This window comes from Poecilia reticulata, chromosome 15, assembly GCF_904066995.2.
Source record: "Poecilia reticulata chromosome 15, P_reticulata-male-v2, whole genome shotgun sequence".
NCBI lineage: Eukaryota > Metazoa > Chordata > Actinopteri > Cyprinodontiformes > Poeciliidae > Poecilia > Poecilia reticulata.
Genome location: NC_088844.1, coordinates 19,698,937 through 19,724,907, shown reverse-complemented (window position 1 = coordinate 19,724,907; position 25,971 = coordinate 19,698,937). Strand labels below are relative to the sequence as shown.

Genomic DNA, 25,971 nt, shown 5'->3' with positions numbered 1-25,971 from the left:
ACAAGAGCGCTTTTTGTTACAAACGGTTTATTATTATCCCAGAAAGTCTAAAAAAAGAAAAATCACTGCAGTTTTGGCACTACACTATTTGTGAGGTACTAAATGTTTTGATGTTTTAACTGGTTTCAAGTCAGAGGGAAAAAAAAAGAAAAGAAAAAGTAAAAACTGACACTAACCAAAGTAACTTGATGTAATTTAAAATTTTCAGAAAATGTCAAATATATCTGAGGGAAGGGGGTCCTTTCATGGACAGGCAAATTTGGCTTTTTTTTCTCTTCCACTGAGACTCATGACACAGTGATCACACAATGGTTGGGTCCTCACAGCAAACGCATCACACAGAACAGCAGCGGGCAGATTGCTCTCTCCCTTTAAATGAAAATAGGCAAACAGATCAGTTGTCTACATACTTTTAAATGAAAACTATGGAGAAAAAAAAAAATTAAAACTCAGCATTTCAAAAAAAAAAAAAAGACAATAAATAGACAAGTTTGTGCATATTTTCTATACCATGATATATACACATACATGATGCATATACTCATATATAGATTAAACAATCACACAAACATTGTGTGTTGGAAATTCAAGAGACCACCGGTTCATAGTTAAATCTCTGCGGCTTGTAGCAAACATCACGGCCAGAACATAGTAAAGACGACGTCCTGCACTGGACATTGTGTTGGCTCAGAGTGGATACTTGGGATATAATCCTGAGAAATGTTGTGTTTTACAAGCAGATGTCATCAAGCATCCTGTGAACACACTTGCACACATGCCTGTGTACATGCAGGATACACAAGCCAGAAAGGAAAAAAAAAATCTGTACAGTAATGTTACAAACTGCAGGTCATTCCTCCCTGTCACGATTGATCCTTAAATATTAAGTATAGAAGAAATGTCAAGGTGCTAGATACATAAATACACAATATTTTTCATCCTTCTGAGAGCTGCGATGCAGTTTCCATGTGTCGTCGCTTTTCTTCTTCCGGGCTCCACGTGAATGTTTGTGAATCCTTCAGGAACGAGGGACTCCTCTCCAGTGCAGGCTGGTGTTTGTGTAGTCTGGGATCGTACTAAACAGAAACACAAACAACTGTAAGAAAAGCTTAAGTAGCTGTCTGACTACTGTACTGATAATCTAAAGCTGTTTCATTGTGCTCTATGCAGTAATGAAAAGCTTTTTAATTTCCTTGCAAGCACATTGAGCGATTAATATTTAAACAAATCTTCAAAATTAAAGTGCTTCACCAGGTTTCAGGCATAGTAACAGGGGGAGACCAGCAGGTCGGTGAGGACCAACAACTGATCGTCTGTGAACTGCTGCTTGTGTTGCTGCCAGTTGTCATGATGAGTCCGTCTGAAGTTTGACAGAGTTTTCTTCACAGTCATCTGAGAAATAAATAAAAAAAAACAGTAGTTCTGGTTATTTTTCTTGATGGTCAAGAGGGTGACCATCCAAAAAAAAAAAAAAAAAAAAGAGACATACTTCAATGGGTTGGGTGTCATTAAGGTGGGCACTCAGGTCCATCAACAGCTGGGGCATCCAGGTGGGAACATCGTAAGGACTGGAGAGAATACAAGCGCTCAAACCGAGAACGCCCGCATGGCGGCGCACAAGGTCTGCAAAGACGCACCGAAATGGGTCGCATAGTAAGTCTCAGGAATTTCAAGGGAAAAAAATCCAACAAACTATTCTGGTGAATTCTGTACCAGCAGAGGGGATGGTGTCCACAACAAAGCCAAGCTCCCTTTTCCTCTTCTTGGGCAAACGTGTCTTGCAGAGAGCCTCAAAATGCGCCTGCATGGGGGCGTCCATGGACAGGAAGTTGCACTGAAGGAAGCCACTCAAAGTGGTGGCAGCCATTTCTCGCACCTAGAATAGGGAATAAGCATCATTAAGTTTTTATATATTGCTTCGCTGAAAAGGAGCAGCAAATACAACGTTCATATCTTGGGACCAAAGACAAAGAATGCCTTCGTTTCCTAGCATTCACTAGTAACATGTAACATCTGCGCCATACAGACGGTTGGCAATATATAATGGGGAATAAAAGGTTATTTCAGCAATTACATTCAAAAAGTAAAACCTGTACACAGATTATTTTACACTTCATGCATTTATTTCTATTAATTTTGATGATCATGGGTGGAAATCTAAAATTCAATTCAAACACAAATGGAAATCTAAAATTCTGTTTCTATGGATATTTTAATATTATGTAATGAATATGAACGTTAACACATAAATGTTATGATCTCCTCATCCATGAGGACGGTTGCTGACATTAAAGTTCAGCTGACAGTCATTGTGAAAGAAGCTCAATAGTCAGATTGCTGTATCCAAGCATAATGAGAAGCTAAGTGGAAGGAGAAAAAGTGCTGGCTTTAATGGATTGTGAAGTAAAGCCCATTCGGGAGTTTGAGGGACATATTTAAAAGGAAACAGCCAACATACACAGACTTAAACACTACATTGTCTTTTTCCATGTCGTTTGCTTGCATTGATCTACTGTGTTTTGTCAACTCCAAAGACAAAACAGGCGTCCACAGAAAAAAAATGTAGAGACATTTCTGCTTCCCTCTACTAAGAAGCTGCTTTATTAAGTAATATTGTCATTTTCTCAATAAAGAAATGTGGAGTTTTCATTAAATGCAAGCTATAATCATCATAATTATTGAATAATTGAATTGAGTAATGAATCTAGTACAAGAGTTTCAAAGTTTGAATGAAATTACTAAAATAACACCTTTCAATGGTGCTCTAATTTCTTAAGACGCTGGAGAAAAACAAACTGAAGATTCCTCTAATGTATTTTCAAAATAATACAATAACTTAAATGCTGTCAACCAAATTAAATTCTGCTTCTTTAAATGTCCCCGTTGAAAACCACTGCTACGTAAAACACAAATAAAGTAAAAAAGGTTTCTGCCGAGTCAGAATTTCCTGGTGCACCGTAGGGAAAAAAATAAAATAACAGCAAACAATTTGATGAGATACAGTTTGTGCCCAGTGGCTAGAAGCGGACACACCAGTTTGGCAACTGGAGCACACCAGTGAGTGAAGGTACTCCTCCGTCATTTAAGCAAAGTGAACCGTTGTACATTGTGCTGTAAAAATTCTCAAACAAACTCAGAAATAAAAGTCCAACGTGTTCTTAACGGTGTTGTTCTGAGGTGACGTTTTTAGGTCATTTATTGTCAAAAGCATCATAAATAGCTCAGGTCCATAAGTGAGACTCAGGTTAGTTTATAAGGTCAAATAAAACGGTTAGTTTCACCCCCTGCCCACTCACACGCAGACACACACTTTCTTTGTCTCTGTTCCTTTTCCTCTCCCTCTTGTCCTCCATCAAATTGTGAACATCTCCATAGCAACAGATTACTGCAGCCACTGGTTTCCATAGAAACAGAAAGAAGACTGGGGAGGGCGGGAGTAAGGAGCCGGGAGCAGAATGCTGAATCACTACAGTAAAGCTGAAAGACACGGCAAGTGTCTGCTAGCATAAACAAACATGCACCGGCCAAAAGCTTTGTGATTGTTCTTATAATCACAACGTATGTTTGGTGACAGGATGAATGATTTTCATCTTTATAATCAATAATATATATATATATATTTTTTTTTTTTTTTACCTCAAGCTGCTCATCCTCCAGGAGTTTGATCACCAGGCCCCGCACGTCTTTCAATGCTTTCTGGTCACTCATGAATGTGAACAGGTTGTAAAAAACCATGATCTGGAGGTAAGTGAGCACCGTGTAGCGGGCGTGCCAAGAGCTGCTACGAGCAATCTGGAACACAAGAACAGACTACGTTAATAAGATAATTCAAGCCTTTGTTTCACAAGAGGAACAATGGATGTACTGGACTGCTGCCCAGTTAAGATCAGGTTCTTTGCAATCGAGGAACTAAAAGATGCACTTTATCGCATGCTTCTATCACACTATTAATTTTTGCAAGAAAGAGCTTGTAAATCCCAAAATGAATCCTCAAACATACTTTAGTCTCACTTTTTTAATTTTGTATGTTTTAAAATGGTTGTATAACTCTCTGAGCATTTTCATTAGACATTAAACCCAATTATTTAGCCCTGAATGCAAGTGTGTTACTAAAATAGCGCTACGACTCAGCATTTGATAGATTGGAGACGTTTGAAATTAGCAGAAGTCTGATTTGTTCTTGGTCCTTCTTTGACCATTTCTAACTACTTTGGAATTACAATTAATGAAGACTCATCTACAGCGTTTTATATTAAATAACATTTTAGCAAGGCCTCAGGAGAAAAATCCTGAACAATTCCTTTAAACGTGCAAGATGTGGAGTAACAGCTTTAGCTTCCAGATGACTCACCTCTTTTAGGACACTGAGAACCAAGGGGATTTGATCGGTGTAGAGGAGACCCTGAGACATCAGAGACAGGCAGGTCTTTGCATCCCTCTTCAGTTCGTCGTAGCTGTCGTCGTTTTCAACTGGAGCAATCTGGGATAGAGAACAGAGACCGCTCATTCTGTGGTGCACATATTCATGGGAATAAAAGCTGGATGACGCTAAAAGGTCAAAGGTGTAAATAAAGGTTGTATTCTACCTTGAAGAGGAGAGGAAGCAGCTGTAGCTGTTCTGGGACGGCCGTGGTGAAAGAGCGACCAGCGCTTGCAATCAACCATTTGAGCACTGTAGGAATGTAAAATTAAAGCTGAGATAATGCCCAACTGCTCTGAATGTTGGAGTTTGTCATAGCTAAATACATTTTCTATTTCTATGAGGTTCTAAACGTTTCGCATCATTCGGTGAGAGCGAACGGTTTATGATAAACTCACCTGTTTTTAGTAACTTTATTGCTTGTGTTCGTTCGTCCTGCTCCTCCACCTCGTTCTCCTCAATCACATGGTTCTGGATTTCCTCGTCTCCCTCGGTCAGAGGTTTGAGCTTCAACAGGATGCGCTTTGTGAAGTCTGAGATTCGCGGGGAGGAGGTTGGCTGAGTGAAAGGCAAGTTGACATCGATCATGAAGATGTATGTGAGGACGCTGGAAAGACAACAAAGCAGAAACGTGATGAGATTAACATGTGAATATATGAAATATTACTTTTACTATGAGTTGACAGAAGCAAAAACACGAAAAAGACAATCACCCACCTTCCGATACGTTCCCGTACATTCTTGTACACTTGTGTGAGTTTGGGCTCCAGATATTGAAGCAATCTGTGCAAAAGTTCAGGAACACGCCACTCCTGCTGGGCTAGTCCACCCTGCAGCACGTAGAGACGACTGGAGACACAGGAGAACTCTGACAGTTTGTTTGGCTCGGCAACATCAGAGTGAGAAACAGCATTACTGCTTGGTGAATGTAATAAAATATTATTTTTCATTTATTCAAGCAGGAAATTTAGTCACAAGCAATTTACTACAGGAAAACAGAAGTGGGGAAACTAGAGTTGTATTTTTGAGATATTGAACAAGAATGAAAACAAAAACGTAGATTCCTACAAGACAACATACATTTCAACACAATGATAAACATCCTAGTTAAATATCAAATATCAGAAGCCAAGGAGGAGATTTTATCTTTACTATATGCATATAGTTTATGGTTGACACAGCATAATTTAAAAGATGTTTTAGAACAAGAAATACAAGATGATGCCTGGGAAGGAATGCGACTTAGAGAAAAGCCCCATGATATGCAGGTGGTGTAAAGCTGAAGTATTTTGAAACATGACAAACAAGAACCTGTATTACAATGTTCCACCTGCGGCAGAGGAAGAACAGCTGATTATACACCAGCAGGCGATGTCAAAGCACATGACGAAGGTTTATAAAATAAGAACAAAATGTGCAACTACTTTTTGAAATATTTGTAACTTTTCAACTGTGTTTTTTTAAGAAACTCAAAAGAAAAATCTTTACAGTAGCCCAATTTGTAAATAAAAGGAACACAGAGTAGTGTCTTCAATTTGATTCAAGAGAGAGAATTGTGCAACAGAAACATGAACGCTCCACCTCCTGAAATGCATCTTTTCCTGCTTCAATGTCTGCAGTTTTCCCTGTTCGTTACTCCAACACCAACTTATTTTTAGCCTTACTGTTCCTGAAAATAGACACCACTATTCTTTATGTCTACCTGCCATCTGTCTGAGCATTTCAGCTAAACAGCTCCTCTTTAGCAGTATTAAGCCTCTCTAATTATTTTCCATTCAGCAGCTCTCCATCGGTGCTGGGAGAGGCTCATGTCACATGACATCCTGCAGCACCGCACAGCTGATGTCTTTGTACTCACCAGGCATCGACAAAAGAGCCCCCCTCTCCATTGACAGGAGATTCCATGAGCATCTCGAACAGCCGATGAAGCTTGCGTGGGTCTCTGCTCTCCTGTCAGAGCCAAAAAGAAAAAACAGCAGCCAACTTAAGCAACTCAAGTTGAACGTAAGAGAAAGCGTAACGGGAGCACGATGATCATTGAACAAAAAGGGCTTACGCAGGCTGTGGCGATGCAGGTGCCCCAATCTGCATAGGTTTCTATAGTGATGTTTGACAATGCAGTACGAAGCAAAGGACACAACAGCTCCCAAAGGCTCTCAACCTGCCAGCAGAACACATTTGCATTGTTAAAGAAATGAAACAAAAACACACCAGAGAGCAAGAGTCACTGACCTTTACAACCCTAAAAGCCATTTTTAGCTTCGGTCTAATTAAACTAAATCTGTCCTAACAAAATAGCTCCTTTTTGTTCCCGTTGTAGGAAATTTGTTCAGGTTTTTAAATTATAAGTACACCGATTTTAGTTTTGCTTTTTACTTTAGTAAATGAAAACAGTGAGACATTTTATGCAAATTAGGTAAAAAAAAACCTGATTTCCAAATGTCTGACGAAAAGAAATACTTCATTAAAAAAAAAAAAAACCTGACACTTAAACTGTCCATCTTTGTAGAAATTTTATGCATAAATTGCATAAATCAGGAAAAAACACCTAAGGTTAGCATTTTTTATATTACTTTCATCTGTTATAAAATTGCTCAGTCCTTTAGCATTTTTGACCAAAGTTTTAAGAGTAACAGTGGATGGTCTAAAGAGCCACATGCAGGCTGCAGACCCCTGTTGCAGAGAGTCAAAAACAGGAAAACCACAAACATGAGAAATAATAAATATACCTTTGAAAAGCTCCAGTGTTTGCAGCCTCGTATCAGTCCAGAGATGATCTCAGCAACGCAGCGCTGCTTGCTCTCATGCGAATCTGACACCAGCCGTTCCATATGCGGCTGCAGCACAGGCAGAAAGGCATCTCCAAAGTTTCTGAACAGTCCCTGGAAGATCAAGAGACAAGAGGAAAAATTAGCGTCTGTGTTTTTGGCTTTGTTTCCCAACCCAGCTGTTTGCGTCGGGTCTCACCTTGAACAAGCAGAACCTGCGAGGGCTGAACTTGTCTTTGCCTTTTCGATCCTCCAGAGAGAGAAACTCAATAAACTGGTTGATAAACACTGGGTCAGTGAAATGGTCAAAGATGATCAGCTCCCGCTGGAGAGAAGAGCATAAACTTTTAGTAAATGACAAGAACGTGACCTGTGGATGTTGTTTTAGTGCACAAACCTCAGTCATTTCTTCTCTGGCCAGATTCTGTGTGGGCTGCTCCTCTTCAGGTGCATAGATCAGCATTTTTCTAAAGATCAAATATGATTCAAAATAATGAATATGAACGGTTTGATTGAAAAAGAGCAAGGAATTTTAAAAAATGACAGGGTTGAACAGATCAGAGAAATATTGTCATTAAATCAGGAACCTTGGCCAGCAGTAGTAACCCCAATGCGTTTTTTCCACAAACACGCATTGCTCCCACTCTTCCTGTTTGCGTGGCAGGTTGCTGCTGTTGTACTGGAGCCATTGGTTGTCTGGACGGTCTCCTACTGCAATCCTACCAAGCTCCACCGACTCACCTAACAAGAAAATGATGTTTTTTTTTAAATCGACTGAACAAAGTAAAGATTTAAAAACAATTTCAGACAATATGCAAAAGAAAACTAGACAAGAATACACTTACAGTACTTGGACATCTCATTCGGGCTGACCGGGACTTTCTTGTGAGGTCTCTTTATTTGTTTCATGATTCCAGCTACGGCTGATATTGCCACCTAATGGAGAATAATAATACATTTCAAACAATGCTTTGTAAGATGGCACTACAAACTCGGTTTCTACCATGCCTTCTCAGTGTGTGCCCCACCTTGCGGACGTAGAGGGAATCGTGGTTGAGACTTTTCACGAAGAACGTGACAGCAGCAGGAGGAAGCTGGTGGTCGTCTCGCAGCAGCAACGACAGAAAACCGATTGAAATGTGCTCAAACTTCCAGGGCCTACAGCAATAAAGAGCCGAGTGTTATTGGGAGCAATAAGGGTAATCTGGAGAAATTTATTCAAAGTAGATTAGAACAACCTACAGGTTTCTGTTGCTGAGACAATCTATCAAATCCCCAATGAGACCTTTGTACTTTCTGCAAGAAAAAGAAAAAAGACAAAAAATAGTTAGTTTCCCATCCGTTACCTGAGGAAAATGAATCCTCAACTGTATAAAACAACTTCTTTAGCTGCTGAAAAGGAAATTGTATTTTTTTTTAAACAGAGGCATATTGGCTGTTCTGATTGATATTTTTCAAATTTGGAGGAAAACTAGTAGAAACCTGGAAGGCTGGAATCTGTTGGTCTTTCAAGTTTCATCCTCTTTCAATGAAGGAAAATTTGAAATTTGGAAATACTGGAAGTATTATGAATATCTCTAGGTTAATGTAAGGTTAAACATTCTCTAGGGAATATGCTGCATGTGTGCATTTGGTACTAAATCTGTATTACAGGATATTAAAGACAATTGAAAAATATAAATGCCATAATTATTATTTCTTTGTTTTAAGATACAAGTAAAACCCTCTTCAACCATAATTGAGTTCATGTATGGAAGGTTGTTTCTGCTTCTGGCATAAATAGCTAATAATCACTCCCAGCAGAAAGGTTGGAAACAACCACTGTTAAAAAAAATCCGATTAAAGTTAGAATAGACAGGTCAAAGATTTACACAAAAAAGGGTGGTGCAAGTCCAGTTTAGATTATATATCAAACAAGCCGTGGGAGTTGAGGGTTATTGAACCGTTGGGCTATTGGAGCAAAACTTACTCAACAGCCTCAGAGTTTTTGAGCTTCTGTCGTTTCAGACCCTCCTCTGATTCCTCCTCAGACGGCACAGGTTCATTAGGGAAAGGACTTCCTGTTGTCATTAGCAGTTTTGCCACAGCACAGCACTCCTCTGGGATCTAAAGGGACCAAAAAGATCATGTCAGAGATGGTCTGTTTATATCGGCATAGTCCTAACAAACTAACGAACGGAGTGATCGGCTGCACAAAGCACAGTTCAAAGCAACTCAACCACAGTCAGCTTTGTGATTCTCAAATGTCCTCCAGACTTTACGACGTTACGGCCTTTGCTCAAACAAGAAGATTTTTTAAGTTTTACGATTCACAAAGGCTGATTGATATCAGAAAAATATATAATCCCAATAATATGGCTGAAAATTGCAATTTCAATATTTATATCATTAACCCATATTTTTTCAGACTCTTTTCTTTCTTTGCAAGCTTAAAAAACAGCATCATCAACAGGTTATTGGAAATAAATCAACTGTGAGATGCTTTAGAAAAATTATTATGTTAATATAATTTTTCTGCCTTTGAAACATTTGGGCATCAAAAGACTCTGATTAAGCTACATAAATAAATAAATACAATTCTCATAAACCTCAATGCCAAAACAAATCAATTAAATGTTTTTAATTCCAAATAATTTAGAAAACACAAAGGTCCCACAGAAATCAACGCTGCCTTTCAATTTTCAGCTTCCAGTGTTGTCTCAGACATGCTGGTTTTAATCTAGCACAGGAACTCACAGAAAAGTCGATGCCGATGGTCTCGTACTGCCGATGGATTTTGTCTGCAAGGTCATCAAAAAGTCGCACGATGGAAGGTTTCTCAAGAGACATGGCTGAGCTGAGGCCAGAACGTACAATCCCAGGCCACGTCAGAGCAATGCACTCCCAGTCATGCAGATTAGCCAGACACACTCCACTATGATTCCCAAGCAGACAGTACAAAGCCCCCTGGAACATATAGAGTTATAACATAGATTATTATTATTCTCTAAAAATACCATGGTAAACAATTTGCTTGGGAGCTTTTGTGCTACGAAGAGGGTGGCCATACTTTAAACTGCTGCTGAGTGACACGGTTGTTGTCTGGGTTGAGAAACTCGAGGACATGTGGGATCAGGTCCCTGCAGCAGAAATTGTAGGTCCCCAGTGCCGTGAACAACACACTTTGAGCTCTGCTGCGAATCTGGAAGGCAATAAAAGTTCTAATTTAGTGCAATAAAATGTGAATTTATTTCCTAAAAAAAATAAAGACCAAAGCACAAATTGAATGTAATACTTTGTAAAAGAAGTACCCTGTAAAACTCACCTGGCTGTATGTGCTTGTGGAGAGCCTCAGCAAGTCTTTCATCAGCTCCTGGTGAGTGGTTCTATACTGGCATCCCTCCACTGTCAGTTTCCTCAGCTAAAAGAACAACCATTTAAAGTTATGAATGCAAAAACACATTCATAAGCTCCTGATAACCATTTGAATTTAAATGTAGCTCAAGTCAAAAAATGCTTAACGGCGCTGGAAAGTCTTGCATATAAAATGACTGAATCATATGTGCTTTTGTCACTGCTTCTGTCGCTGTTTTCAACGTATCATGAAAAGTCAAAAACCACATAGGAAGCTTCTTTTAGTAGGATACATTTTATTTTTCTGCTTTCAGACAGCGAGATGAGTCAAAATTCAGACAGGAAGTTCCTGATTGAGCACTAAACGTTTGTGTGAACAATCAAGGATGATATTCTGCTTTGATCAATTCCAGACACTTTTCCAAAGCTCTGAATTTTCAGATGAAAAACTCCCATTATATTAAGTTGGAGGAAAACACGTGCTGAATCATTTTGACTACTTTAAATTTACTATCTTGAGTAAGAGACTTTTGCAAATAACAGAGCAATTTGAATATATGTATTGTGTTCTCTAATAAAACAAAATTGAGACTTGGAAAAGTAGCAAAATCTAACAACCCAACTAGTCTGACGTCATTCTGTTTACAGAGGTAACATTTCCCTGTGGGACTTACCTCATGTTGGAGCATGACTCTGTCAATGAGCAGAGCTCTGATGTGCTGCTTTTTACCATGAAGCTGCAGATACAACAACATGTTAGACTCTTCAAATCACCAGCCAGTGTCTATAACCAACTCTAACTGCTGCGTCTTTGATGCAGCTGTGTTGTTAAGACCTCCTCGAAATTAGAAGCGTTACATGGAAAAAACAAGCAAAACCCAGACACTTACTCTGTTTTCCATAGATTTTTTAACAAGATTGAAGCTTTTCCAGCGCGAGTCAAATTCATGCTTGTGAGAACCTTTGAAGTGTAGAAGATCACTGATTATCTGAAAAGAAAATCAGAAAAGTTACTACAGCAGCCCTGTGCATAACTACAAGTTCTTGAAAAACGAATGCGATGGCAAATATGGCTCAGTTTACGTGAAACAAAATACACCTAAGACATTTTTCCATGAACGGAAAAAATAAACTGTCCCCCAGAAGGAGCAGTAAGAAATGTCTGTGTAAATGAATTAACTTGCAAGGACCCAGCACATTTAGAGCAGGTACCAGCGATTGTACTTGGTCATGTAACATGTCACAGAAAGCAGAAAATTCTGTCTGAGTAAGCTACAAAGTAACTTAAAAGTTATTATCTTTAAGTTTACGTAATTACATCCCAATAAGATTTCTTCTTCAGGATGTTGAACTTTTCTTCTCAGTGAGTTTACAAGGTTAAAATCAGCATTAGTCAAGTCTATTTTACTTCCTGCCCACCTTGATGATGGAGAAAAGAGACTTTGTGTCATCCTCAGAGTGCTCCAAAATATAATCTGCAAATAGAGCAAAAATAAATAAATAAATAAATAAATCCCCCATAAATGTCATGACTGAAAAAAATACAGCAGTAGCTGTAGTAAAACAGCAGATTGGTGGATACTAACGCAGGAGTTCTTTCATGACGTTACAAATTGCATCTCTGTAGTTCTCTCTGGTCTTATCTGCAGATACAGAGAATTGACAGAATAACGATAGAACAATAAACTCAAACTTTTGTTGGAAAATCTATTCTTTAATTTTTGTGAGATGGTGATTTACCATAATCCATTCCCGTGTAAAGGGTAGTCTCATCCAGATTCACCAGGCTGTGAACTCTGAGGAAAAAATAGAGGATCTTTAACAATCAAATTAATACTGAAAATAACTTTTGCGAGACAATGCTGCATGTTTTCAACATATATATTTTTTTCCTTCAGAGTAAGGTTTATTTTAAATAAATGTATAATAATGTATTATAAATATAAATGTGATCGCTCACAGGTCAGGGATTGGCTCTCCTTTCAGTGGAGCCATCAGACTTCCTGCTCCCAGGAGACAGTGCTGAACAATAGTGAGGCTTTGCAGCACGTCGTCTCTGGAAAACACGAGACCATCAACACTTCTGATAACAAAAATAAAAGCTAGAGAGACCACACTGAGCTTTTCTCACCTGCTCATTTCTTGTTCTCCTTTTGAAAATCTCTGCAGACGCTGGAGTTCGGGCTGGAGAAGCAGGTCCAGCAGATAGAAAGCCAACGAGATTTCTTCAACACTCGGGACGTGCCACCGGATATCCAAGTTCCACAAATCTCCAGGCCGACCCCAGTCCTACAAGGAAACAAAACGGATAAAAATGAAACACAAAAAACATGATATTTAATTTTTCAATTAAAGAAAAAGAATTTAAACCTTTAAACTTAAAGGGTAAAATGGCAAAGTTTTTCTGTTTTTAGAATAAAAAGTACAATTTAAATGCATCTATTCCTTTCCATATTACTACTTATAATCAAACTGTATCATCAGAAAATGGAATAATTGTTAGGAGCAACACATTTTGCAGCTGGAAAAAAAAAAACTCTTTTATATTTCAGCTGAAACAAATTTGATAACGCTAATGACATTTAGAGTTAACATTTAGCACTACACAAAGATACCTTGATGGGGAGGTAGTCACAGAGTGGCTGGTGGAAGCCTCCAGGCACGCTACAGTACTCTGTGGGGTAGATGAGGGCAGTGGAGCGCAGGATGTGGTGCAACAGGTTGCAGGCTAGTATGTAGCCCTGTTTACACTTGAGGTGAAGGGTCAACTGCAAAATCTGGACCAGGTCAGAGCGATAGGGGATGAGCTTGTCACCGTCCACACGAGTTACCTGAAGTTCGTTTGGGAAAAAAAACAGCAGAAAAATCATTGTTGCAGCAGGGGATTTTAAATAATGAGGAAATATGAGATTTAGTGAGTTAATTTACCTCAGACAGCAGCTGCAGATTCCACAGAAACTCCTTATCAAGCTCTTCTTCGTTCAGCACTTCCTCATCTGTTTATAAAAATAAGTTAATCAGGTAAGCAACATGGAACTAACAGGGAAATAATGAGTAGTATATCAGCAAACTCTTTACGCCTTCAGTGTGTTTTATGGACTTACTGACAGCAATCTGGTTTATGGCATTGCAGCAGTGTGGAACAAACACTTTGAGCGACTCTGCAGGGTGACACTGAAAAGTGCAGAAGGTTTTGATGAGGTTGTAGCAGGACAGAAGGTGCTTTTGCACGACATGGAGGGAATGAATTAGTAAGACTTACCTTGGCAGCAGCTCGACACATGTCAGCCACCATTCTTCCAGCTACACGCGTCTCAAAGATGTTGGTGGTGGCAAAATTAAAAACCTTTTCCAAAGCCACCTGGAAATGAAAAGATGACAAATGTATCCTAAGGTAATAATTAAAATAAGCATAAATTAGTTAATTAAAAACACAAACATATTTATATATATAAATAAATAGGGTATTTATTTATCTAGAATTTGCCCAGTTTTGTTAAAATGACATCAAACTATTTTTTATTCTTTCATTGTTTCTTGTTATTATAGTTGAGTTGAAGCATTTTGAAGATCTGTAAAAGAACAAGTACATTAAAGCTGAGCACACAGTTTAATATCTTAGTATTATTAGACTTGTGCGATTTATTTATTATCTTAAAAATGGCAAGATAGATACGGAAAGACAGTTCTGAAAAACTCTTCCTAAAGCTCTAGATGCAACTTCAGGTTAAAAATATAACAATGGCAACAGGAAGCATTGAGATTAAAAATAAATAAATAAAAAATGAATTTTAAAAATAGACACTGTTAGAATAGCATGCAATTTTGTCATGCAACATTAAACATTTGTATAAAATATAAAACAAAACAGAGGTCAAATAACACTTGGGAAGGGAGCCAACATGGAAAAAATTCTGAAATAAGTAACTAAAATACTTATGGGCCATGTCATTTGGAGGCACTCTGCCTCAAATCAGTATCCAGAAGACTTACCTTGAAAATGTCCAAGGAGCACTGGGTGAGAATGGTGCTAAAGGTTGAGGACAGTCCAAGCTCTACTAGACTCTCCAAATGAGTCATTTTCTCAGTTTCTGTTTCCTCTCGGGTTTGTTCCAGAGTGCTGCTGTCTATCAGGGCAAAGCATCTACACGAAAAGAAACACAAACTGAGCAAACTGGTTTGCATGTTTTACTCGTTCATGACAAAGCAGAGATACAAACTGTCTCTGAGTTCTGCAGTAAATGCAACAATCAACTACTCTCTTGTAGTCTAGAGATGAGAAAGGCTCAAGCAGTCATCTTTTAGTCATCCGTTGTGAAACAAATGCTGAAGTATTTGGTTCTAACATACAGACAGTTTTAAAATGCCTTACCTGTCCATGAACTGAAGCACAAAGTCCTCAAACTCAGCAGAGGCGGAGCACATCTCCCTTTCCACCTAACAGGTCCCACAAACCATGTCATAAAGGTTTTTGCAACCATCGTAGAGCATCACTGATTTACTTATGAGAACTGGTGCAAAGTTGTGACAATTTACCTCAGTCAAATCAGTTCTTTCATGTAGGGCAGACGAACAATCCACCAAAGGCACAAGAGTCACAAATGTAGCAATGAACTGGAATGTGATCTGAAGGAAAATGGTAGACGTTTTGGTCATTTGTATGCAGTTTACCCCTAAGCTCCCAAAAAATGAAAACTACCAAAGTAAAGCAAGAAAGCAGAAAGAAGACAAATGAGCCATGGAGCGCACCATGCACTTGCTGAAGTCATTGGGGTCCACACCCGGTAGCGCTCTCATGAGCAGGGGCAGCATGTGAGTGGGTCCCTCAGGAAAGCGTTGCCCACCTGACACTAGGCTACGTGCTACACCAATCATGCAGCTCAGAGTGGCCGTCAGCTGGTGGGGCTCAGTTAAAGTCTCCAGAGCAGGATATGTTCTACAGAGAAAAGAAAAAAAACAAAAATCAATCAGCCGTTAGGTTATATCTTAATCCGTGGCTCATTTTACACCAGGACACACGGGACAATTCCAAATGCACAGCACAAACTTACTTCTCAAGCACAGGGGGGATGACTAGCTCAGGGCGCATCAGAGCTAGGTTCTGCAGGGCCTGGGCTGCGTCCAGGCTGCCCGTCTTGCTGAACATGGCCAGCAGAACTGGCTGCATCATGCTCTGCACAAACTCTGTGATGTCCTCCTCAGTGAGCTTGTAAGTGTCTGGGATCGGGGTCAGCCACGAGGGCTTTCTGTAGCGCTCCCGGTGAAGTCTCCGAACCACGCTGGCCGGGAGGCGCTGCAGCAGCTTCATGAGCTTCATCTGGACGCGAGGACAAAAAGGACAGAAAGACAAATACATGACAAAGGGGAGACGGAGGCAGACAACAGGCCTTTGTTTGCACATGAAAAGGTGTAGGGTGTCGCATGGAGTATCTAAGAGACACAGATGACATAATGGACATACAGACAAAAACAAATATACTGTGAACAGCTTTATCTTGTTCCTTATGTCCTCTAGTGCAAACTAAAATGGCAGCATTTTAGTAAAAAAAAAAAAAAAAAAGATGAGCTTCAAAAAGGACATCCAATCTAGTCCATATCCACAAAAAACTATCAGAAATTGAGCCTGTATGTTTCTCTTGCTTAGTTTTTAACACGTTGTTTGCATGTGACATCAAAGGCTAGAGTTAAGTAGTGGAACATTTTACACACCAAAGCAACAGCCTCAAATAGACAGAACTCATCGCCTTGGCAAGAATAAAGGTTTGTGTACGAAAGCACGTTGCCGTCTGTGCAGCTTCATATCTAGTGCAAGGCATCCTCAAAACAGAAAGGCATGTGGCCGTGCTGCCAGTGACCTTTAATAACTCTGCTGCCGTCTCTCCCACGTGTCCTGCTCTTATTTATGAGCCTGCTACCAATGTGAACCTAGACAGTAAACAGGCCCTAGAAGCCTTCCATGAGTACAATGTGCCCTGTCATTATTCCATGATGCAGGAAGTTACAACAAATTTCAGGAATAATTTACTTAAGGAGCAAAAAGACACACACATTGTACTCCTTCGGCTTGTAAATTACTGGTTAGTTAGTTAGTGGCATTCTCTAAAAAACGGTGATTCCCAAAATTACATCCAGTGCCTTGGGATTTTATGTGATTGATGAATGTTAAGTAGAAGGAAATTGATACAAGTTTTAAAAATGATTAGACAAATAAAAATCGGAAAAATGTGGAATGCGTTTGAGTGCAGTTCAATTAAATGTGATAGCCCTAAATATTATTTAAAATTCTCAGAATAAATCCATCAGTTCAGTTTAAGACTCAGAGTTTGTTAAACATCAGTGAACAAACAGCATCACAAAAACCAAAGAGCACAGCAGACATGTCAGGGAGAAAGTTGTAGAGAAGTTTAACGCAGTACTGAGTTTTAAACAATAACCCTCTCTTTAACAAAGGCACTGAGCATTGACTCACTTAACACTGTTCAATCCATCATCTAAAAATGGAGACCGTACTGTGCAGACGCAAACCTACCCAGACATGGAGGTCAAAGCAATTCGACAAACTGAGCAAGAAAACCATTAATCACAGAAGCAGCCAAAAGGCCCAAGGTAACTGAGGAGGAGCTGTTGGTAGAACAACTTTTACTTGTTTAATCAATAAATCCTGTTTGTGTGGAAGAGTAGCAAGAGTCAAGTAATCGCTGTCCTGTGTCCCAAGCAATGTAGGGGACACAGCAAACATGTTGTCAAATTCAACTTTTTCGACTTGAATACGTAACACTACTGGGGGATGTAATATATGGTGGTGGCAGCATCATGATGTGTGGGAATGGCTCAGTCAAAGTCCAGAGCTAGATCAAATTGTAAAATTGGAGCAACAGTCAATCTGATTGTACTTGAGGTTATTTTGCAAAAAGATAAAAACTAGTGACACAGAAGTGCATTCATACAGTTTGGAGTGTTGATCAATCATGTAAAATCCCAATAAAATACTTTAATGTCTTTTGTTATAAAATAACAAAATACTGTGAAAGTTCAATTATAGTTTTTTTGTGGCACAAACTACGGCTGTTTTTGTTCTCGAGACGTTTTCAGTTGTACAGCCTTTGACGAGAAATACATTGTGACTCACCAACCAGCGGCCATGGTTTGATGGGTGGAAGAAGGAGGTGATGCTGTTGAAAAGGCCACTGAGCTGTGCTTGAGTCTGTTTGCTGGGTCCTCCCTGAAATTGCCACAGTAAAGATCAATTAAAGACAGTGTGGACTAAAAACAGCAAGATTAGCATAATGTATTGGCTTGTGATCTAACCAGGAGGGATGAAACCCAAAGCACCACATGGCTGATATCGTAGGCATTTGTGACGTATCGTGGAACCATCATCTGACTGGTCCCAACAGGAAGATTTAAGCTCCTCAAAATTCTTGTGAAAATCTGAAACAGTTGGGTGAAAACAACCTTAATTTTCTCGGTATTTTTGATATAGACTAGTTCATTGCGAAACAGATCTAAAACACATGATACAACTGCACTCAATAGCTCAGGGATATTAATGTTCATCTGTTGCACAAACTGGTGTCACTCAGAGGGAAACAAACATGATGCAAGTCACTTTCCATCTCAGTCAAGGAGTAAATTCAAGAGGGAAACTTGATAGTTTGTTTCTGGGACAAACAGCAAATACAACGGCATGCGAATCACATAAACAGATGTGAGCACGAAACAGATTTACCAAAATAAGACCTCGGTACACTAACGGGTAGATAAAGAAAGTGATTCAGAAAAAAAAAAAAAAAGTGTAGCAAACCTTGGGTATGTAAGGGTCCCAGTCAATGTAGCCAATGTTGTCATTGGCCAAGCGGGCAAACAGATTGACCAGGTGCTGTAAATGTGCAGACGACTGTGTTACAAAAACAACCTAGAAGCTTCCTGCTGCACATCTGGAGCATTTTAAAACCGTGAATCTACTCACAACTTCCCAGCTTGGGAGATTTTGCACCGACACCCATAAGTTAATCAGCTCATCGAACCACAACCTGTGAAAATATGCAAATGTTAGTATGAGATCATTGAATGCTTATGAATACAAAGTGCACACTTAATAGAATGAAGCACTTTAAAGTACATTTATTGCTTAATAGGACCTTTAATACATGAGGGTTACTATCTGAGATGCTTCCCCAGTATTAAATGATTAAATGAATCATAAATAAATCATGCAACTTCAAAACTATCATGCAGTAATACAATTTTTTTTTATCTGAAAAAAAGATTTGGACATGCTAAAAAAATTATTTAATTTTAATCTGTTTATGAAAAAAGCAAACTGGGCCTTGGATCTTTTTATGGCTCTCGTCTCAATGGATTAAAATTGGATACGGCATTTTCGCACAAACACTTATTCCATTATCCTTGCCAGGCCAAAGCAGCTATCATGACGTCTGAATCAGCAGCCTTTGTAAATGGCTGACATAACTGACCGAGAACAGCAAGCACGTCACTCTATTCATTCATTCACTCACTCACTTTTTTTTATTTATCCGATTCAAAATATATTAGCAGTTTTTTTGAACCAAGATAAACAGATTTCAGACACAAATAGTATCTTCATTATGTCGTTTATAAGTAGGAGAGGGTGAGATGTTTCTTACTTGAACCCCTTCTGATGCAGCTTAGGAGGCAGAGTTGTGGGTAAGAAAAGCTCAAAGTAGCTGATTGCTCTCTGCATGGTGACATCGAAGGGACAAAGGAGAGGCCTCCACTCATCCAGCATCTCCTGGGTAGCACTGTCTGAGAAGTACCTGAAGAAATAAAGGAAATCAAAATCAGTGATTCAAAATGATATGAATCAGGTATTGAGTAAAGATTGTGCTCTTAAACAAGAATACAAACAGATGTTAAATATTAAACAGAAAGAAGGCAGGTGTTACTAATCAACTGCCCCTCTGAGCCAGCAGAAAGTAGCATGAAAAAAAGCACTTTCAACATTTTGCTACACTTCCACCAATACAGTTTTGAGACTGTTATCTCAAAGATCCGCACAACATGATTCATAATGAGATTTCATATTTATTCAAATCAATAGCTTAATATTTCTGGTAAAGTACCTCTAGCAGCAAAATCTCTGACAAAATCTCCTCTCTAGAGGTTTAAAGAAACTTTGTTTCATTTCTTTCTTGACTGCTACTTTAATGTGCAGACAGCTGTGAGACCTACAAGTCTGTTCCACTCAAAATCATGTTCAATCAAGTGAAATCGCCACAATTCAATTTATAGGAACCACATGTAACTGACCTCAACTATCATGAATACTTATGTGAATGCTAGATTTAAGTATTTAGATTATTTTTTATCACAACAATGTTTAAACGGTTTCTTCACTTGGCCTTTCCTAACATAAACATGTGAATATTTTCTGGTGTCACTGAATCATCGACAAAGCCATAATGTCACAGGTTCCCTGTATGTTTCTGGTCACATTATATCTGCATGGAAAATGAAGCACATGTGGTTGAACAACACTGCAGTTTCTAGCATTTCAATATGGGACTACAGGGTATTCCATAGTAACATTTTTTAACATTACCAAGTGTTTAAAATCAGTGATCTTCTTCACTTAACATTAAAGGCTCTTTCCCAGACTAACTACTGATCCCAAGAGTCTGACCAGCACACAACAAAAAGACTCCCTCTTCTCGCAGTTACAGGAACTCCAACTGCAGACAGAATTAGGTGAGGTAATAGGCTTATCTTCCTCTGGTAATGCAAACTAAGGTACGAGTCCCACAGCTTGCCTAAGATACCTGCATGGACACAGCTCTGGACTTGCTGTTGACAACACAAGAAATAAAGTTTGAGACTAAATCCATAAGACTCCATTTAGCAACATAACACAGTTTGTTGAAATTACCTCAGCCTTTAAATTCACCCCTCAACCAAACCATAAAAAAAAAACCTGAAATGACATAAGATAAAGATATTTAAAATGGACTTACGGTCTGCAGTTTTTCACCAGTGTTTTTAACACGCTTTCCACTGAGCTAAAATGAAGGGAAACAAAACAGATGTTAATAACTTCTCACAGTAGCACTGCTGTTAGTAAAGCTTCTTTCACCACACAAATGCAATTTATATTTTATTACATGCACAAAATCCCTCCAATAAATTAAATCACATCTAATCAAGATTTTGAAAGAATAACATAGGCTAAAGTAATTAAATGTAATTAATCCAATTAAAGACATATAGAAGATGATGTTCAACCATCACACAACTGTTATGCCATTTTATAGCCTATTGCTAACAAGGCATGTGTTTCATAGGGTGACTTGAATATGAAGGTGTGAGTGCAGTAGTATGAGAATGCCTACATTAAAGAACAGAAATAATGCAAATTCAACTTACAATATGACAAGTGTGGGATTCAAATTACCTCACTTTCTGACATATACTGTGTCTCACAGTCATTTGAGTGACATAGATAATTGTGGCTACTAAGCAAATCCAGAACATGTTTAGTAAAGCAGGAATAGCAAAATTCACTGCAAGCTAGCAGAGCATATGTGACCTGACAGAACACACGCAATCATTATGTGCTCAAATGGCAAGAATATGTTATCTCTACATGCACCAATCAATTGCCCAGAGTCAATGTTCCTACGATTTACAGAAATTAGGTATAAAATCATAAAAAAACAATGATTTTACTATTACTTCTACTGTTCATTGGTATCCAAATTAAATTAATCTGCCATCTATAAACATATCAATCCATTGGACGTATTATGATGCACTTTAAATTTAGCACAAAAATGCTTCAGATTTTGAAGAAGCTTTGATACTTTCATGAATTAAATTTTGTAATTCTCATTTTCTAGATTCAAAACTATTTCCTGCAGCACATCTCTTGTTTTATGAGTTTAAGGTTTTAAAACATACAATGCAAACCAGAAAATATATCAAAATTGAAATCAACAGGTCTGACTGGTGCATCTTTACTCATCATTAAAGTCCCATAATGTGCCATAAACATTAGTTTTGGCATAGTATTCCATATTTTGTTGCATTACATCATTGTAGTCCTTTTAAAACCTAAAGAAACTTTAGAGAAAATCCTAGATAAAAGTCCCTAAAATTCTCTAAAAGGTTGCTCAGGAGGACAGATAAAAATAAAACATGTTAGCTGCAGTGCGACAGTCTCCAATATGAGTGAAATGTTAACATTGATGAATGTTCTTTTCTCATGAACTGCAAATATGGTGCCTCGGCAAATATAATAAACTGCAAATATGGTGCCTCGGGTTTTGTCTTTGCATGCAGCAGCTACATAGCAACATCCAGCCATTTGTAAAGTAAAGTTTCAAAATAAACACACAAAGAAGTATTGTTCTTACCACCTCTGAACCAGTTTTAACATTACTTGTTTAGCAGAAGAACGAGGAGATGGAGAACTGGATGTAAAAGAAGACAAAGGCATAAAGAACAATTGGAGCACATGACAGGGAGCCAATTGCTCAAAACAGAGAGTGATGAGAGTAATCAGTTTTTTTTATTTTTGTAGATTAGTGTGATTTAGTTTTTTTTGGAAGGTGTATACAAGCAATCAGCTAAAGCAGTTTGCTTTTTCAGTAGTTTGTCATAATCATACAATGTTCCCATAGCACCATAAAAGAGCACCTCGCACTGCTTGCCACAGAGCACATCTAAAGAATATTTCATAAGATTATTCAAAACTGATATTTCTCAAAAAAAAAGTGTGAAATCCAAGCTTCATACAAGGCTACAAGGCTTAGGAAGGAACCTCAGGAAAAACATAATCCAGTTGCTGCCATTCATTTGACCCAATTAAGGAAAACAATTGCTCTTTATTCAAGCGGCCAAAGCAAACGGCCAAATTATGAATTTGGGTATGAAAAGATTTGTTTATAAAAGTTTTAATCTTAAAATATAAGCATATTTATCAAATCATTAAGTATCTAAAAAAAGATTACAGCTCAATTTAAAACATAAATTATAGAACTGTAAGAAGTTGCTAAGAAAAGAAGATTACAGAGAGATTTTAATGAGACCGGATATCTAATGCAGAATCAGAGACTAAAAATAAAAACTGTACCCTTTATGTTTTGTAGCTAGTTCGACAGATGGCAATACATCTTCAAAATCCAATCTTACCCATTTTTTTTTTAAAGAGCTTTTTATGACAACTAACTAATCACTGAACTGATGCATACTTAGGGAACCAGTTAAGACCCAGATGTTCTGTCTTTGAGAACAGAATCCGGTCGTGCAGCTCATACAGCGGTCTCCACGGCAGCTCAAGGTCCTCCCTCGACAGCAGCTCTTTTTTTCTGTCAGATCAATGACACATTGATAAGAATATCAGTGCCGATGATACATATAATGGTCGAAATTTTGACAAAGATTTCAGCATGCATCATTTTTGTTGTGCTGACAGTTCTTGGGATTACATTGTAACTATGATGAAAACCATATAAGAAAATATATTCAGAATTATATTCTCTATGAAATCAAAAGGAGAGAAGAATATGCTCATTTGTCTAAAAAACAGATGGCACCAATTTAGTGCTGGGAAATAAACCAATTTGGATAATTAATTGGAAATGAAAAAGTCAACAATAATTATAAAGGTAGGTCTTAAAATTCAATAATACAGACAGTATATATGACCTAACAGGAAGTATACAGGGCCATGATTTAGACACCTTCCTCAAATGGAGAACAACTTGGATTGCATTTTGATTTAATAAAACATATTTGTCAGTTGAGAAGGTTTCATTGTGATTTTGTCCAGATCTCCTGGCTCTGCATCCATTCTTACTTGAGAAGGTTGATAAGTAGGCGAGCGAGGCCTTGCATCATGCTGATCTCCAGCTTGGGGATCGTCACTAGTTCGTACAGCAACTTGATGAACAGCACATGGTCTTCTTTGCTGAATTTACGTCCATAAAGTCTCATGTACCTTTAGATGAAGGACAAATTAGAAATAATTATTTTAACGTTTAACAGATTGTTAGACAGCTCAAGAATGACATCCAAATTAAAATTGTGTTACTATTTAAAATAATAAACAGGAAACCAAATGAGAGCTCATTAAAAAAAATAAATAAATAATAATCAAACTGATGTAAAACTCTGGTTTTTGTGAGCTGCAGTATGAAAACTACTAAAGTTCTTTTAATAAGGTACCAGTGATCAGGGATTTCTCCACCTGCGTATAGCAAAGCACTGCCCTTCCCTAACCTGTTGCTGCACACTGCTGATCAGCTATAAAAGGGCTATTATACTTTTCTCTCGCTTACAAGAAAGAAAAAAATCTGTCAGTTTGTAAATATTCCCCATCAAAGCAACCCCAAAAAGTGGAAAATAGAAGACCGTCACACATTACTCCTCTAAAGGTAAAGCTGTTTAATAATGGCAGGTGGCAAGAACTGACCAGCACGCCAACAACAGCAGTGAAATAATTTTGCTAGCCCCAACTGAATAAACTTGTGTTAGTTTCTAGTGAGTGGAACAACAAATCAAAGTGTAATACATTCGACAGTAAGCACATAAAAGGAATGGAAAACAATGATTACCAAAAATATTTTTGTTTAAGTCTATTTAAACATTTGAATGATAATAATTATTATAATAAATAAATAAATAAATAAATAAATAAATAAATAAATAAACATAAAATATAAATGTTTCAATCTAGTTTAGTTGAAACACCAATGCACTGAAAAGCATTGGTATATTCAAGTCAAGGCTATTGTGCCATGAAAATCTATACTGGCTTATGCCCGTTTACGCGTTATATTTTCTGATCAAATTTGGATTCTTTGCCTAAAAGATGAAAATGTAAAAGTTCGAAATGTACGAATATTTAGCAAATATTTGCTTTGATGAAACTGACTAGTAAACTATATAATAAAAGGAAAAGCGAGTTTTAGAGTCAAAAGATGTTGTCTTCCCACCATGATGACGCTGCAAATTGAAAGCTTTGTTTATTTTGGAAGGAACCATGTGGGGAAGTTTCAAATAAAGCCTACAAGTCAACATTCAGTTGGGTGAGGGGTCATCCTTATGGGTGATTCAAAAAGTAATGAGCAGAAGAATAAATTATCTAAAAGCACAGCGAAAACTACAATGACCTAGTACCTCTAGACTGGGTCATGTAGCGTATGTAACAGTCCCAACCCTGATTATGAAACCGATAAGTATCCTAATCAGACGCATAGAACAAATTTTCTTTATTGGGAATTCGCCGCTGTGTGACATTTTAGATGTCGTAAAAGAACGCCATGCTACAAAGCGACTACTTCTAAAGTTGTATTGCAAAATAAACAATTTGAAGTCGATCACATTTCAGAATTAGTATAAACATTACACAAACCAAACAACCACATATATGCTGGACTCTATATATTCGTTAGTTACAAGACTACTGGCATCCCTAGATGATATTAAGGAAACATATTTAAGTGAAAAAACATAACTGTAATATTTGTGCGGTACTTACGTTGAAAGTTTTCTTGTCCAAAATAACACACCGGGCCATATTTCTCTTAGCTGTACAGCTCGGCCCAAGTTCCCCTTTATTCTGCTCAAAATCTCACTGGATTCATCATCTAGTCTGTCCGCGTATGGTAAAAGTTTGTTGTATACGATGTCTTTTTGAGGAACAAAACCTAATGTGTCTGACTGTGCCTTCTTCATTTTACAACTTCCAACCGGCTAGCTTCGTTATGCTAGCAATTTCGCTTCCCTTAGATCAGGTTTTTGGAGCACGTTGGTTTGCTACCCGGTTAAAATGATGTCTATCGGCTCCCCAGTAGCTACTTTACCGGCTGAAAAGTGAGGTTGTTGTGGCCCGCACAGTACCAAGTTAGGAGATTCACAAGTTGATGACACGCTAGCTTGTTATGTATCTTAAGTTAAACCAGCTTCCTTGAAAAACACAACACTACCGGCGTCATTTTAAAAAAGATATAAATGTTACTGAAAACACAACGTTGAGAAAAATAAAACGCCCCGTCACCGGGTTTCCTCCCGTTCAAGCAACGTAATACCAAAACCCTGTTACCAAGCTAACGGTCTAGCTAAAGTTAGCTCTGTACTACAAAAGCACTGTCATATCCCAAGGTCTGTCAACGTCAACTGATTCATCCAACTACTGCAACGCTCTCTGCAGACGAAACCTCGCTATTGGTGTTTCGTCGAAAAAAGCGACCCTGCTAGAAAAAGAACCACGAAGGCCCGTTTCATACCATATAAAGTCAAAAGTGCCAAACTAAGTTGTGTTTATTCGAGGTCAACATTTTTAATTTAAGTCAATTTCGGAATCACGAAATTATGAATAAAAATGCACTTTATTCGTAATTCCAGAATGTGCATGACCTGTACTTTCAGTTTGCCTCTATACATTACATTTCCAAAAGCAATTAACATCTT

At 38.1% G+C, this 25,971-nt stretch overlaps 1 protein-coding gene across 2 annotated transcripts; it reads right to left on the bottom strand.

Moving 5' to 3' along the window:
* Positions 1 to 8: 8 nt before the first annotated feature.
* On the bottom strand, positions 9 to 25,692 carry psme4a (proteasome activator subunit 4a). Of its 2 annotated transcripts, XM_008429890.2 has the most exons (48): positions 25,040 to 25,692; positions 23,357 to 23,497; positions 22,749 to 22,865; positions 21,912 to 21,968; positions 20,514 to 20,558; positions 19,170 to 19,319; positions 18,491 to 18,554; positions 18,326 to 18,400; positions 17,830 to 17,952; positions 17,651 to 17,743; positions 15,573 to 15,838; positions 15,271 to 15,457; positions 15,058 to 15,147; positions 14,894 to 14,958; positions 14,515 to 14,665; positions 13,784 to 13,882; positions 13,626 to 13,695; positions 13,450 to 13,517; positions 13,137 to 13,352; positions 12,653 to 12,810; positions 12,482 to 12,577; positions 12,262 to 12,317; positions 12,108 to 12,164; positions 11,941 to 11,996; positions 11,412 to 11,510; positions 11,196 to 11,258; positions 10,493 to 10,588; positions 10,238 to 10,369; positions 9,925 to 10,134; positions 9,158 to 9,294; positions 8,431 to 8,484; positions 8,217 to 8,346; positions 8,034 to 8,124; positions 7,776 to 7,929; positions 7,586 to 7,655; positions 7,388 to 7,513; positions 7,150 to 7,302; positions 6,477 to 6,581; positions 6,279 to 6,370; positions 5,138 to 5,269; positions 4,819 to 5,027; positions 4,587 to 4,672; positions 4,352 to 4,480; positions 3,637 to 3,792; positions 1,714 to 1,876; positions 1,490 to 1,623; positions 1,252 to 1,392; positions 9 to 1,076 (listed from the first exon to the last, which is right to left on the bottom strand). In XM_008429890.2, exons 1-47 carry the CDS (start codon positions 25,234 to 25,236, stop codon positions 1,258 to 1,260), a joined length of 5,553 nt encoding a protein of 1,850 aa, XP_008428112.1. In that variant the 5' UTR covers positions 25,237 to 25,692; the 3' UTR covers positions 9 to 1,076; positions 1,252 to 1,257. The 2 variants fall into 2 exon arrangements, with proteins under 2 accessions (XP_008428112.1, XP_008428113.1); XM_008429891.2 differs by lacking the exon at positions 21,912 to 21,968.
* Positions 25,693 to 25,971: the final 279 nt, after the last annotated feature.

Excerpts from the sequence above, each read along its gene's own strand:
- psme4a (XM_008429890.2), bottom strand. The coding sequence starts at position 25,236 with ATGAAGAAGGCACAGTCAGACACATTAGGTTTTGTTCCTCAAAAAGAC. Across the intron at positions 13,696-13,783 it reads TGTGTCGAGCTGCTGCCAAG|TGTCACCCTGCAGAGTCGCT; the intron begins GTAAGTCTTACT and ends TGCACTTTTCAG. Across the intron at positions 6,371-6,476 it reads CCTGCATCGCCACAGCCTGC|GAGAGCAGAGACCCACGCAA; the intron begins GTAAGCCCTTTT and ends TGGCTCTGACAG.